Here is a 14,255-nt window from a genome sequence, read left to right on the forward strand (position 1 = left end):
GCTTGCATGTGTGGGTGCTTTTACCAGTGCTCCTGCAGCATACAGCATGGCCTGGTCAGACAGGAAGTCCTTTTTAGCAGTGTGGTAGCAGCTGTAGGCTAGCTCATAATGTTGCACCAGGAAACAAAGGTCTGCCATCTTCCTGATCTGCAGCTCTGGAGCTTCCTGGGGATAGCTAACACCACAATGACAAATGTTCAAATTCAGTAAAAAGAACAACACTGAAATTAGTTCATGTGAACTTCTGTTTTAAAGATACAAACCAAAAACCTAGATGACAAGAAGGAACACAAGCAAGTGCTACGCTGGTGCCAGACTGTAAAAACACTATTTGCAAAAGAGTATGACCTGCACACCAGTTTATTTCAAGTTGTCAATCACAAAAAGCTATACTTAAGTTTTCCTGAACACTTTTTTCTGTGATGATGTCAACATTCTAAACACTGATAGAGCCTCTGTTCCTTTAGGAATGCAAAACTTCAGAGCTGTCCTTTCCCCTCTTCTATCATGAAAAAAACGTGCATAACACACAACTTTCTTTTTTTACATATTTACACAGATGTGCATAATCATTAGAAAAACCCAGCCACTGCATTCTTAGTGCCGGTCCCAAGCCCGGACAAATGGGGAGGGTTGCGTCAGGAAGGGCATCCGGCATAAAATCTTTGCCAAATCAAATATGCGGATCATAAATAAGATTTCCATACTGGATCGGTCGAGGCCCAGGTTACCAACGACTGCCACCGGTACTGTTAACCAGTAAGGTGCTGGTGGAAACTATGCTACTGTTGGGTGAAGGAGAGGGGGAAGGCATGTCCAGAGGCAGCAGGAGAGGAGGAAGGGTAGGCGTGTGTAGGTGAGAGTCGGAACTTTGAATGTTGGCACTATGACTGGTAAAGGGAGAGAGCTGGCTGATATGATGGAAAGAAGAAAGGTAGGCATACTGTGTGTGCAAGAGACCAGGTGGAAGGGGAGTAAGGCCAGGAGTATCGGAGGTGGGTTCAAACTCTTCTACCATGGTGCGAACGGGAGGAGAAATGGGGTAGGGGTCATTCTGAAGGCAGAGTATGTCAAGAGCGTGCTGGAGGTGAAGAGAGTGTCAGAAAAAGAGATGAGCATGAAGCTGGAAATTGAAGGTGTATTGCTGAATGTTATCAGCGCATATGCCCCACAAGTTGGGTGTGAGATGGATGAGAAAGAAGAATTCTGGAGTGAGTTAGACGACGTGGTGGAGAGGGTACCCAAGGAGGAGAGAGTGGTGATTGGAGTGGACTTCAATGGACATGTTGGTGAAGGGAACAGGGGTGATGAGGAGGTGATGGGAAGGTATGGAGTCAAGAAGAAAAATGTGGAAGGACAGATGGTGGTCGATTTTGCGAAAAGGATGGAAATGGCTGTGGTGAATACATATTTCAAGAAGAGGGAGGAACACAAGGTGACGTACAAGAGTGGAGGAAAGTGCACACAGGTGGACTATAGCTTATGTAGAAGGCGCTATCTAAAAGGGATTGGAGACTGCAAGGTGGTGACAGGGGAGAACGTAGCTAGGCAGCATCAGATGGTGGTCTGTAGGATGACTTTGGAGACCAAGAAGAGGAAGTGAGTGAAGACACAGCCGAAGATCAAATAGTGGAAGTTGAAGAAGGAAGACTGTTGTGTGGAGCTCAGGGAGGAGGTAAGACAGGCACTGGGTGGTAGTGAAGAGTTGCCAGATGGCTGGGCAACCACTGCTGAAATAGTGAGGGAGACAGCTAGGAAGGTACTAGGTGTGTCATCAGGACAGAGGAAGGAAGACAAGGAGACTTGGTGGTGGAATGAGGAAGTACAGCAAAGTATACAGAGAAAGAGGTTGGCAAAGAAGAAGTGGGATAGTCAGAGAGATGAAAAAAGTAGACAGGAGTACAAGGAGATGCAGCGTAAAGCGAAGAGAGAGGTGGCAAAGGCAAAGGAAAAGGTGTATGGTGAGTTGTATGAGAGGTTAGACACTAAGGAAGGAGAACAGGACTTGTACCGATTGGCTAGACAGAGGGACCAAGCTGCGAAGGATGTGCAGCAAGTTAGGGCGATCAAGGATAGAGATGGAAATGTGCTGACAAGCGAGGAGAGTGTGCTGAGAAGGTGGAAGGAGTACTTCGAGGGGCTGATGAATGAACGATGTAGAGATAGTGAATCAGTAAGTTCGGTGGATTAGCAAGGAGGAAGTGAGGGCAGCTATGAAGAGGATGAAGAGTGGAAAGGCAGTTGGTCCTGATGACATACCCGTGGAGGCATGGTGATGTTTGGGAGAGATGGCAGTGGGGTTTTAACTAGATTGTTTAACACAATCTTGGAAAGTGAGAGGATGCCTGAGGAGTGGAGAAGAAGCATACTGGTACCGATTTTCAAGAAAAAGGGTGATGTGCAGAACTGTAGCAATTACAGAGGTATAAAGTTGATCAGCCACAACATGAAGATATGAGAAAGAGTAATAGAAGCTAGGTTAAGAGGAGAGGTGACGATTAGCGAGCAGCAGTATGGTTTCATGCCACGAAAGAGCACCACAGATGCGATGTTTGCTTTGAGAATGTTGATTGAGAAGTATAGAGAAGGTCAGAAAGAGTTGCATTGTGTCTTTGTAGATTTAGAGAAAGCATACGACAGGGTGCCGAGAGAGGTGTGGTATTGTATGAGGAAGCCGTGAGTTGCAGAGAAGTATGTAGGAGTGGTGCAGGATATGTAGGTGACAGGTGATAAGTGTGACAATGGTGAGGTGTGCGGTTGGAATGACAGATGGGTTCAAGGTGTAGGTGGGATTACATCAAGGATCGGCTCTGAGCCCTTTCTTGTTTGCAATGGTGACGGACAGGTTGACGGAGGAGATCAGACAGGAGTCTCCATGGACGATGATGTTCGCGGATCACATTGTGATCTGTAGCAAGAGTAGGGTGCAGGCTGAGAAGAGCCTGGAGAGGTGGAGGTATGCACTGGAGAGAAGAGGAATGAAAGTCAGTAGGAGCAAGACGGAATACCTATGCATGAATGAGAGGGAGGACAGTGGAATGATCAGGATGCAAGGAGTGGAGGTGACGAAGGCATATAAGTTTAAATACTTGGGGTCAACTGTCCAAAGTAACGGGGAGTGCAGTAGAGAGGTGAAGAAGAGAGTGCAGGCAGGGTGGAGTGGGTGGAGAAGAGTTTCAGGAGTGATTTGTGACACAAGGGTACCAGCAAGAGTTAAAGGGAAGGTTTACAGGATGGTTGTGAGACCAGCTATATTATATGGTTTGGAGACAGTGGCACTGACGAAGAGACAGGAGGTGGAGGTGGCAGAGTTGAAGATGCTAAGATTTTCACTGGGAGGGACGAAGAAGGACAGGATTAGGAATGATTATATTAGAGGGACCGCTCAAATTGGACGGTTTGGAGACAAAGCAAGAGAGGCAAGATTGAGATGGCTTGGACGTGTGGAGGAGAGATGCTGGGTATATTGGGAGAAGGATGCTGAATATGGAGCTGCCAGGAAACAGGAAAAGAGGAAGGCCAAAGAGGAGGTTTATGGATGTGGTGAGGGAAGACATGCAGGTGGCTGATGTGACAGAGGAAGACGCAGAAGACAGGAAGAAATGGAAACGGATGATCCGCTGTGGCAACCCCTAACAGAAGCAGCCGAAAGTAGTAGTAGTAGTAGTAGCATAATTATTAGAACAAGAAGAAAACACAAGATATAAGACATTCAACTGAAATTCTTTTTTTTGGGGGGGGGCTCCCCCATTTTTCCGCCCAACTGTACCTGACCAATTACCCCCGTCTTCTGAGCCATCCCAGTCTCTGCTCCACCCCCTCTGCCAATCCTGGGAGAGCTTCAGACTACCACATGTCTCCTCCCATACATGTGGAGTCACCAGCCACTTCTTTTCACCTGACAGTGGGGACGTAGCACATGGGAGGATCACGCTATTCCCCCCAGTCCGCCCCCCCCGAACAGGCGCCCCAACCAACCAGAAGAGGCGCTACTGCAGCGACCAGGACACATACCCACATCCGGCTTCCTTTCCGCAGACACGGCCAATTGTGTCTGTAGGGACACCCGACCAAGCCAGAGGTAACACGGGGATTCGAATTGGTAATCCCCGTGTTGGTAGGCAACAGAATAGACCGCCACTCTACCCGGACGCCCTCAACTGAAATTCTTACATTCACCTTGGCTTTGGGTTAAATGGATGACTTAAGAGTAGTGATGCACAAATGTTTGTCAGGAAGGGCACCATTGACTTTGAGCCATTCCGTACACCCGAGCTTTCATTAAAAAGAGGAGAGGAGATGTTATTACAGATTGTGTAGGTTTGTGGAAGTACTAAGTCTCCCTGTGACTATATGTGTTATTGAGTGTAATGAGCTTACAGAAGGCCAGTTGTGCCTTTAAATTCACTGATGCTCTTCTCTGGAACTTTGCCGCCGCCAAACCATTTCTTGGTAGCCGAGAACAGAGATCGGCTCAGACCTTTCCTGGACACCAACTATAGAACATATTTGGTGGATGGAGGTAGGGGGTAAATAAACAAGAAACAAACAGGGTCAAAGGGAAAGAGGAAAACCTTTGTTGAATAAACACAAAAGTTTCAGCTAAAATAATTTAGTAAACAACAAAATAAAGGCATGTCTACTTTGTGAGAACAGCATTCTCCACAGAAATTCACATTTATGCTTGTGTGTATATGACCCTACGTCCTGGGTACAACATTAAACTGCAACCGTCGGCGACTAAACCGGCACACCCAGCAGGACTAAAAACAAAACCTGTCAAAGGGCGGATGAGTTCCTCTGTGAACCAACGGCCATCCCTACCTGGAGAGGAGATAGGGACCACCAGGTGCTCGCCCTACTGAAACACCATGATGACTCAACCTGTTGAAGCATCAGCTGTGCTCCTACGACCTCCATAGGTTACAGAACTGATGATGATGATGATATGACCCTGAGGCACGCAGGGAAGATCGTTGCTGACCCGTCCCACCCTGTACACTACCTATTTGAGACTCTGCCCTCTGACAAGCAGCTGAGGTCCATCAAGACCAAAAGGTCATGCCACAAGAAATGTTTCTTCCCTGTAGCAGTCAGAGTAATCAACTGTCCTCTTGCCCTCCCAGCTGTCTGTGTGCATACACATGCGTGTATTCTCCTGGATTGCCACCTTGCTGTGGTGGAGAAGCTTGCGTGTAATAATGATCCCAACAGCTATGCCATCCGTAGCTTGGCTGCTGGTAGGGTCGCCCAAGGCATATAGGTTAATGGGAAGGTTCCAGACAGCACAATCCAACACAGACCTCAATGGTGAAACTGGTGGAAGATGTTTCCAGGTCACAGAGGCAGTGAAGGCAAATGAAGGCTGCAACATAAGGTGGTCCCCAATCATCTTGGCTCTTCATGCCACTGGACTCTGGCCAACCCTGGCCAAGGACAGTGTGGTGGCTGCAGGCGTATCAGCCTCTCCACATAAAAAGCTGTCACACACAGGCATCCTCCCGCAAAGGAATCAACCCATAAACATTCTGGTTCAAAGCCCTGTGGCAATCAGGAAGATGTTGCGGGGGCAGGACAGTGAAGTCTGGCAGCCCCTAATCACAACTTGGCACACAGGTGGTGGTTGTATGATCAGTTGCTAAGCCCTGGGACCGAGGCAGAGGAGATTCTTGGCTGCTGCACCCCCCCCCCCTCAAACACCCATTTAGGATCAGCCCTAAATGGGCGTTTGTCAAAGCCAGGAAGATGCTCAAACAGTGCACCAGCTGGTCGAAGAGTGGGGAAGGATAACAGCTGGCCAAGCGTAAACCAGTGGTGATTCCGTATATGCTGAGAGTTTCGGAACAATTGAGATATGTATTTTTCAAACATCACATCTCAGTTGCTTTCAAACCCCAAAACACAATGCGCCAGAAATTGGTCCACCCCAACGATCGGGTCCCCTGCCACAAACAGAACAATATAGTGTAGCTGTTAAGTGCCGGGAGGATTGCCGTGACTTGTACATCAGAGAACCCAAACAGACGCTGGCCAAGAGGATGGCACAACACAGACGAGCTAACACGTCAGGCCAGGACTCCACAGTCTACACCAGCGTTTCTCAAACCTCTCCTGGAGGACCACTTGTCCTGCATGTTTTAGATCTCTCCCTGCTCCAACACAGCTGATTCAAATGATCAACTCGTTATGAGCTCCCAAAGCTGCCTAATAACAAAACTGATCATTTAAATCAGCTGTGTTGGAGCAGGGAGAGATCTAAAACATGCAGGACAAGTGGTCCTCCAGGAGAGGCTTGAGAAACGCTGGTCTACACCATCTACAGGCCAGTGGCCACTCTTTCAAGGATGAGGATGTGCATATCCTTGATAAGGAGGAATACTGGTTTGAATAGGGAGTCAAAGAGGCCATCTATGTGAAAAGGGAACGACCATCCCTGAACCGAGGGGCGGGAGGGCTAAGAGTACATCTGTCGCCATCTTACTATTCTGTGATCGCAACCAAAATGTGATTGCTACCAAAATAAATGAGCTGTCCATGCAACAGCAAAATCAGCTGTCCAAACCTGGGCCAGGGAATCGAAGAAACAGTGGCGGACAAAGACCCTTGAGATCCAGCACCTTGCAGATGCTGGGGATACCAGAGGCTTCTTCGATGCTACTAAAGCAATATACAGTCCCAGCCACCGCCGGCTAACTCCCCTTCAATCCAAAGATGGGCACACACTGCTAACAGACAACAAGTCAATCACAGAGATGTGGAAAGAGCACTACCAGGACCTTTTAAACCGGGACTCTAGCCCTGAAATGGATGCCCTCCAACAACTCCCTCAACAACCCCTAGAGGAGAATATGACAGCACCACCTAGTCTAAGAGAAGTCCACAACTCCATCAGGAAGATTAAAATCAACAAGACTGCTGGTCCTGATGGAATACCAGTAGACGTACTGAGGGCAGGTGGACTTACACTCCTCAGACATATCCATACCCTGCTACTTAAAATGTGGGCAAAAGAAGAAATCCCTGTGAAACTTAGGGACACACTCATTATCTCTATCTTTAAGAAGGGGGACAAAGCTGAGTGCGGAAACTACCATGGCATTTCCTTGCTTTCCACCACAGGGAAAGCCCTGGCTAGGATCTTGGCCAACAGACTCCTCCCGATATCAGAAAACATTCCTACACTTTTACCTTGCTGACAGGAACTTGATTCTAATTTCTTGTTATTGATCCTAATATAAGGAAGAAAAACACTGCAATAGTGTCTCATGGATGTTACAGTATGTTTAGGTGTTCTATATGGTGTGCTTGTATGCATGCCTGTGTGTGTCTATCACAGTAAAATCATGCACGTATGTGTTTGTAGGAGTGTACCTGGTCATTAAGCTGTCGAATGTTTTTCTCTATGTGTGGTAGCAGGCCCCTGAAGGTGAACTCCTGGACGAACTGTCTAATACGGTCATGGTCACTGAGGGTCAAACAGGCGCCATGGGTTGTTGCTGCTCCAGCTTGACCCTCGGTGCTTTTCTTCTGTTCAGATGTCATAATCCTGAGGGTGTCTAGGTTCCCTGGATCACTTGACGTGTCCAACTGAAGGGGATGCCTGTCCAGACAGTTGAGTACGCCATCTGCTGGGAAAAGGGCCAAATCTACTTTCATTCTTTGCAACAGTACCCACGATGCCCTGCCACTTTATCTTGTTTTTCTTTTGTTCTGCAACAGCCACACCTTCAGTCACAGAAGCATGCTGAATGTCAGTAACTTACCCAAACATATACTTTTTCACTTGAATTCAGTTTGCCCCCTTTTCAACTTGTTAATTTATTCTGGCCATATAGTACATGTTTTCCGCCCAAATCCATATATGTTTTTTATTTTATTACTTTATTGATCCCCGTGGGAAAATTCTTCCCCTGCATTTAACCCATCCTAGCTGTGTAGCTAGGAGCAGTGGGCAGCTGCCGTGCAGCACCCGGGGACCAACTCCAGTTCATCTTGCCATGCCTTGGTCAGGGGCACAGACAGGAGCATTAACCCTAACATGAACGTCTTTTTGATGGTGGGGAAAACCGGAGCACCCGGAGAAAACCCACGCAGACACGGGGGAGAACATGCAAACTCCACACAGAGGATGACCTGGGACGACCCCCAAGGTTGGACAACCCCGGGGTTCAAACCTAGGACCTTCTTGCTGTGAGGCGACAGCACTAACCACTGCGACACCGTGCCGTGCCTAAATATATATACATATAAAAAAATGACACCAGTAGTTCTCCTTGTAATGTCAATATTGCTACGTTAGTCTTTTGTTCTTGTGTCTTTAAATGTTTCAATTTAGTTTTGTTTGTTTGAGTTACAATTGCTGCTGCAGGAGTGATATCTAGTCCAGAGCATCTGGGGAAATTCTACTGTAGCAGACTGACTAGACACGCATGTTGTGTGTTTTTCATCTGGACCATAAACTTCAGTGATAATATTCCACCTTAGTTAATGAATCCCTAATAGCTCTTTTTGCAGGTCCCATGCAATTTGCGGGTATTAACAAAGGTGGTAAAATATGATCCTCATTGGTACACTAATGGTTCAATAGTTAATCATATTAATACATTTTATAAGGTAATACACTTTTTGTTACAAGGAATCTGTATTTTTTCCTGTTTTTCTCCCGAATCCCTAATATCCAGCCAATTACCCCACTCTTCTGAGCCATGCCAATCTCAGATCCACCCCCTCTGCTGATCCTGGGAGGGCTGCAGACTACCACATGCCTCCTCCAATACATGTGGAGTCACCAGCCGTTTCTTTTCACCTGACAATGAGGAGTTTCACCAGGGGAATGTAGCACGTGGGAGGATCACGCTATCCCCCCAGTTCCCCCCAGTTGAGTCTGTCTCACTTAAAACATTTCTTCCCCTATCTTGCTAAACATTTCAAAGAACTATGGCTGCTCCTGGGAGCCCCAATGCTAAATATCATTAAGACCTCATCTGTCCCCAGAGCTGAAAAATTCTGCAGGGTGCAAAGCCTTTTCTTCTCGTTTCCCATTACTTTGGAATAGTCTCCCTGTTGTCAACAGAGAGTCTGGGCTCCTTCAAATTCAAACTGAGGGCGTTCAGGTGGCGTAGCGGTCTATTCTGTTGCCTACCAACATGGGGATCGCCGGTTCAAATCCCTGTTACCTCCAGCTTAGTCGGGCGTCCCTACAGACACAATTGGCCATGTTTGTGGGTGGGAAGCTGGCTGTGGGTGTGTGTCCTGGTCGCTACAATAGTGCCTCCTCTGGTTGGTCGGGATGCCTGTTCAGGGGGGAGGGGGAACTGGGGGGAATAGCATGATCCTCCCCCTGATGAAACTCCTCACTGTCAGGTGAGAAGAAGCGGCTGGTGACTCCACATGTATTGGAGGAGGCATGTGGTAGTCTGAAGCCTTCCTCGGATCAGCAGAGGGGGTGGAGCAGTGACCAGGATGGCTCGGAAGAGCGGGGTAATTGGCCGGATACAATTGGGGAGAAAGGGAAAGCAAACAAAAAAATTTTTTTTTTAATTCAAAGTGAAATCTCACCTTTTCTCATAATCTTCCACTACTTATTACTGCTAATTTGCCTTTATTTTGATCATAATCCTTATTATCCATTTCTGGAAGGGTCCAGCTCTCAGTGCTTATGTCCTGTCAACGAAAACAGTCCCTAAACCTTCCTTAAAGCTTTGCAACTCGCTGCCCTTCTGTCTGTCTGTCTGTCTGTCTGTCTGTCTGTCTGTCTGTCTGTCTGTCTGTCTGTCTGTCTGTCTGTCTGTCTGTCTGTCTGTCTGTCTGTCTGTCTGTCTGTCTGTCTGTCTGTCTGTCTGTCTGTCTGTCTGTCTGTCTGTCTGTCTGTCTGTCTGTCTGTCTCTCTCTCTCTCTCTCTCTCTCTCTCTCTCTCTCTCTCTCTCTCTCTCTCTCTCTCTCTCTCTCTCTCTCTCTCTCTCTCTCTCTCTCTCTCTCTCTCTCTCTCTCTCTCTCTCTCTCTCTCTCTCTCTCTCTCTCTCTCTCTCTCTCTCTCTCTCTCTCTCTCTCTCTCTCTCTCTCTCTCTCTCTCTCTCTCTCTCTCTCTCTCTCTCTCTCTCTCTCTCTCTCTCTCTCTCTCTCTCTCTCTCTCTCTCTCTCTCTCTCTCTCTCTCTCTCTCTCTCTCAGAAGTCAAGGTTCTCGTGCTATGGACTGTGTGGTAACTGTGGGATTAAGGCCGCCGTGTCTGTTGCATCCTGTGATGCAAGCCAGACGGAAGAAACGCTCTGGATAATTTTTGTAAAGCCAGCCTTATGCCAGCAGAGGACAGAAATACTTGGTAAAAATGTTGCAGTTGTTGATGAGGATACCTCAACCAACCCTTTTCAAACATTCTGAATGAGCGAGTGAGCTTAACCTGCGTAAAGCAGCATGGATGACGTCCATGAGCAGCCAATTGCCATCCTGACTCAAAATAAATTCCATCAAGTATGCACCCAAAATGTTGATGTGGACAAAAGAGGGAAAAAGAAAAATATTCCAGCAAAGACCTGCTTGTAACTGACCTTTCTCAGCTGAATCGTGCCAAACCACTTCAACTGCATCGACATTATTTTCAATGGCAGCCCTGTTCACCACTGCTGGAGCAGGCTCCTCAACCGAGTCCTGGAACAATAAGTGATCACATTAATTTAAATGGCACATTTATATTAACAGTGTTATCATAGATAAAAAATCAGCAACAAACTGCTCATTCACATTAAGCATCTTCAAAGTAAGGAGTGTTCCATTAGTAAGCACACAATCATTAATGCAGTGACACATGGCAATGTGAGGGCTCACTTAACTGTGCTGGAATAGTTGTCTCTTTACTACTGTACATACTGCAAGGACATTTTGTTGGCAGTGTAGAAGTATATTTTTATCATCTGCATTATAGTCAAGGTTTTCCTTCAGACAGGAAGGCACCAAGTTCTGAGTATCTCTCTACATAAGGGTTTACTTAATTTCAGCCTTACTGAGTTATCTGCCACTTGATAATTACTCCAAATAGGAGTCTTCCTCTAAAGGCCGTGACACACCAGGCCAACTGACCATCAGCCAATGTTGGTCCGTCGCTGAGCGTCTATGACCCTAGTTTTTGCAGTGTGTCCTGCACCGTTGGCACTAGCCGAACTCCTGTCGGCAGCTTTTCGGCTGATTCAGCATGTTGAATCGGCGGCAGAGGCCGTCGGTGAGAGCGATCACTGATTGGCTGTTCAACTTAGTGAATCAGTGTATGAAAAGAGAAACAGAAGCTACACAAGCAAGCAAATGACAAAGTCAAGAGGCCACCCACAGAAGGCTCTTCTCATTTTTTGTCTTCATCTCACCTGAACATTTCAAGAACTTTTCTTCTCACGCAGGCACAGAACGTACATGCCAGCTGGCCATTGGCTGTAGTCTTTGCAGTGTGTTCAAATGCTACTTTTTGGCCCAGATGAAGGCAACGTGAGGCAACGCAACAGTTGGCCTTCGTCGCCGCTAGTTCTCTGATGTCAGTTTGGTGTGTCTGGGCCCTAACCCTTGAGACGATTGTCCTTTCTATATGCCAACTACTCTTGTTTATGCAAAGAACACCAGTCTACACTCACTAGCCACTTTATTAGGTACACCTTGCTAGTACTGGGTTGGACCCCCTTTTGCCTTCAGAACTGCCTTAATCCTTCGTGGCATAGATTCAACAAGGTACTGGAAACATTCCTCAGAGAGTTTGGTCCATATTGACATGATAGCATCACGCAGTTGCTGCAGATTTGTCGGCTGGACATCCATGATGCGAATCTCCCGGTCCACCACATCCCAAAGGTGCTCTATTGGATTGAGATCTGGTGACTGTGGAGGCCATTTGAGTACAGTGAACTCATTGTCATGTTCAAGAAACCAGTCTGAGATGATTCAAGCATTATGACATGGCACGTTATCCTGCTGGAAGTAGCCATCAGAAGATGGGAACACTGTGGTCATAAAGGGATGGACATGGTCAGCAACAATACTCAGGTAGGCTGTGGCGTTGACACGATGCTCAATTGGTACTAAGGGGCCCAAAGTGTGCCAAGAAAATATCCCCCACACCATTACACCACCACCACCAGCCTGAACCGTTGATACAAGGCAGGGTGGATCCATGCTTTCATGTTGTTGACGCCAAATTCTGACCCTACCATCCAAATGTCACAGCAGAAATTGAGACTCATCAGACCAGGCAACATTTTTCCAATCTTCTATTGTCCAATTTTGGTAAGCCTGTGCGAATTGTAGCCTCAGTTTCCTGTTCTTAGCTGACAGGAGTGGCACCCGGTGTGGTCTTCTGCTGCTGTAGCCCATCTGCCTCAAGGTTCGACGTGTTGTGCGTTCAGAGATGCTCTTCTGCATACCTCGGTTGTAATGAGTGGTTATTTGAGTTACTGTTGCCTTTCTATCAGCTCGAACCAGTCTGGCCATTCTCCTCTGACCTCTGGCATCAACAAGGCATTTTCGCCCACAGAACTGCCGCTCACTGGATATTTTCTCTTTTTTGGACCATTCTCTGTAAACCCTAGAGATGGTTGTGCGTGAAAATCCCAGTAGATCAGCAGTTTCTGAAATACTCAGACCAGCCCGTCTGGCACCAACAACCATGCCACGTTCAAAGTCACTTAAATCACCTTTCTTCCCCATTCTGATGCTCGGTTTAACTGCAGCAGATCGTCTTGACCATGTCTACATGCCTAAATGCATTGAGTTGCTGCCATGTGATTAGCTGATTAGAAATTTGCGTTAACGAGCAGTTGGACAGGTGTGCCTAATAAAGTGGCCGGTGAGTGTATGTCCCTGGCCAAACCCGACAGTATTTCATGTAATGCATATACATTGTTTTCACATTGCTGTAGGAACCAGTAAGTCTATCATGCTATTGTGAATGAAACTGATATAACCATGTGGATTCAAATTACATCCTATGTAGACTGCTATTCACTATATAAAAATATTTGCTCTTTTATGCTCGAGGAGCCAGTCAATCAGAACTACTGTACGCCACTGGTCTCCCTTGTCCGGAATTGCAAAACTAAAGCAAATTGAAATTTTCCCCCTTCAAGAGCAGACAGAGAATATTTTGCTATAGGAAAATTTCTGCAGAAATGTTTTGATTTGAGTTTTCATCCCATGACTTTATTTTCATGCTGTTAAGCATATTTTGGGTTTTCGGTAATAAAATAGACAGTGGTTTAACATTGCCTTCTGCTCGCAGGATACCAGATACTAGAGTTTTTCATCATACCTCCTGTTGTCCTAAAGCTACCGTTGGCTAGACAGTTTGGCTAATCCGCCAGCTGCAGGTACTACACAATTGCTGCCCAGTGCAGGTCTATTTAAAGGCGACAAAAAAAACAGGGGCACATCTGATATGTTACTCACAATTCAGGTGCTAATAGAAAGAGAAGTAGGGGAAAAAGTATTTTTGACCTTCATAGATTACAGCAAGGCTTTTGACAGTGTAAGGCAGAGTCACCTTTTCAACACCATGGTAAGCATGGGTTTCCCAATACACCTCATTATATTACTCAAAAGTTTATACACAAATCTGCAAGCTCCTATCAAATGGAATAATCAACAATGTGAATTCTTTCCAATCCAAAAGGGTGTAAGACAGGGCTGCATTCTATCGCCTCATCTCTAAAGTGAGTACACAGAGCAGATAATGAGAGTGGCTGAAATTGAAGAGCTTGGCATCAAAGTAGGTGGACAGGTTCAATCAATCAATCAAATTGCTTTTTATATTGCGCTTTTCTAGCTGCAACAGCCACTCAAAGCGCTTTACATTTCTGGTCAAATTTGAATTTCAGACACCTATTTAAAAAGAAGGTGGTTTTAACAAATTTAAAGCACAGCTTGGGTAGACAACATTGCCTGCTAGCTAGCTAACGTTAAATAGACCACATATCTGGCCATCGGCATCATTAGATAGCTACAACACAGAGTTAGCCATTACAACATTACAACAGAGAGTCATTACAGCATAAAGCTAGCGATTTATCTTACTTATCACAAATCTTCACTATGCAGATGACACGGCACTCGCATCAAACACACACTAATATGCAGAATTTGCTGGATCATGTCAACCAAGCCAGAACAGTAGCTGGTCTAAAGTTAAATGCAAAGAAAACCAAAGTCATGCACATTGGCGGAAATCAAGACAATAAAATGTGTATTGAAAGCGAGGCTTTAGAAAGCGTAGAAAATGTCAAGTATC

At 46.3% G+C, this 14,255-nt stretch overlaps 1 protein-coding gene across 2 annotated transcripts in view; it reads right to left on the reverse strand.

The window, feature by feature from the left end:
• Positions 1-14,255, reverse strand: part of trappc8 (trafficking protein particle complex subunit 8) — a 104,429-nt gene that overhangs the window by 64,407 nt on the left and 25,767 nt on the right. Inside the window, exons 6-9 of one of the 2 annotated variants that reach the window (XM_056276306.1) lie at positions 10,546-10,645; positions 7,372-7,625; positions 4,381-4,496; positions 25-175 (exon numbers count right to left, since the gene is read on the reverse strand). In XM_056276306.1, coding sequence (XP_056132281.1) covers positions 25-175; positions 4,381-4,496; positions 7,372-7,625; positions 10,546-10,645 — 621 coding nt within the window. Of the gene's footprint in view, positions 1-24; positions 176-4,380; positions 4,497-7,371; positions 7,629-10,545; positions 10,646-14,255 lie in introns of both variants that reach the window. The other variant, XM_056276305.1, reaches the window with a different exon arrangement.

Source organism: Lampris incognitus, chromosome 3, assembly GCF_029633865.1.
Source record: "Lampris incognitus isolate fLamInc1 chromosome 3, fLamInc1.hap2, whole genome shotgun sequence".
NCBI classification, from domain to species: domain Eukaryota; kingdom Metazoa; phylum Chordata; class Actinopteri; order Lampriformes; family Lampridae; genus Lampris; species Lampris incognitus.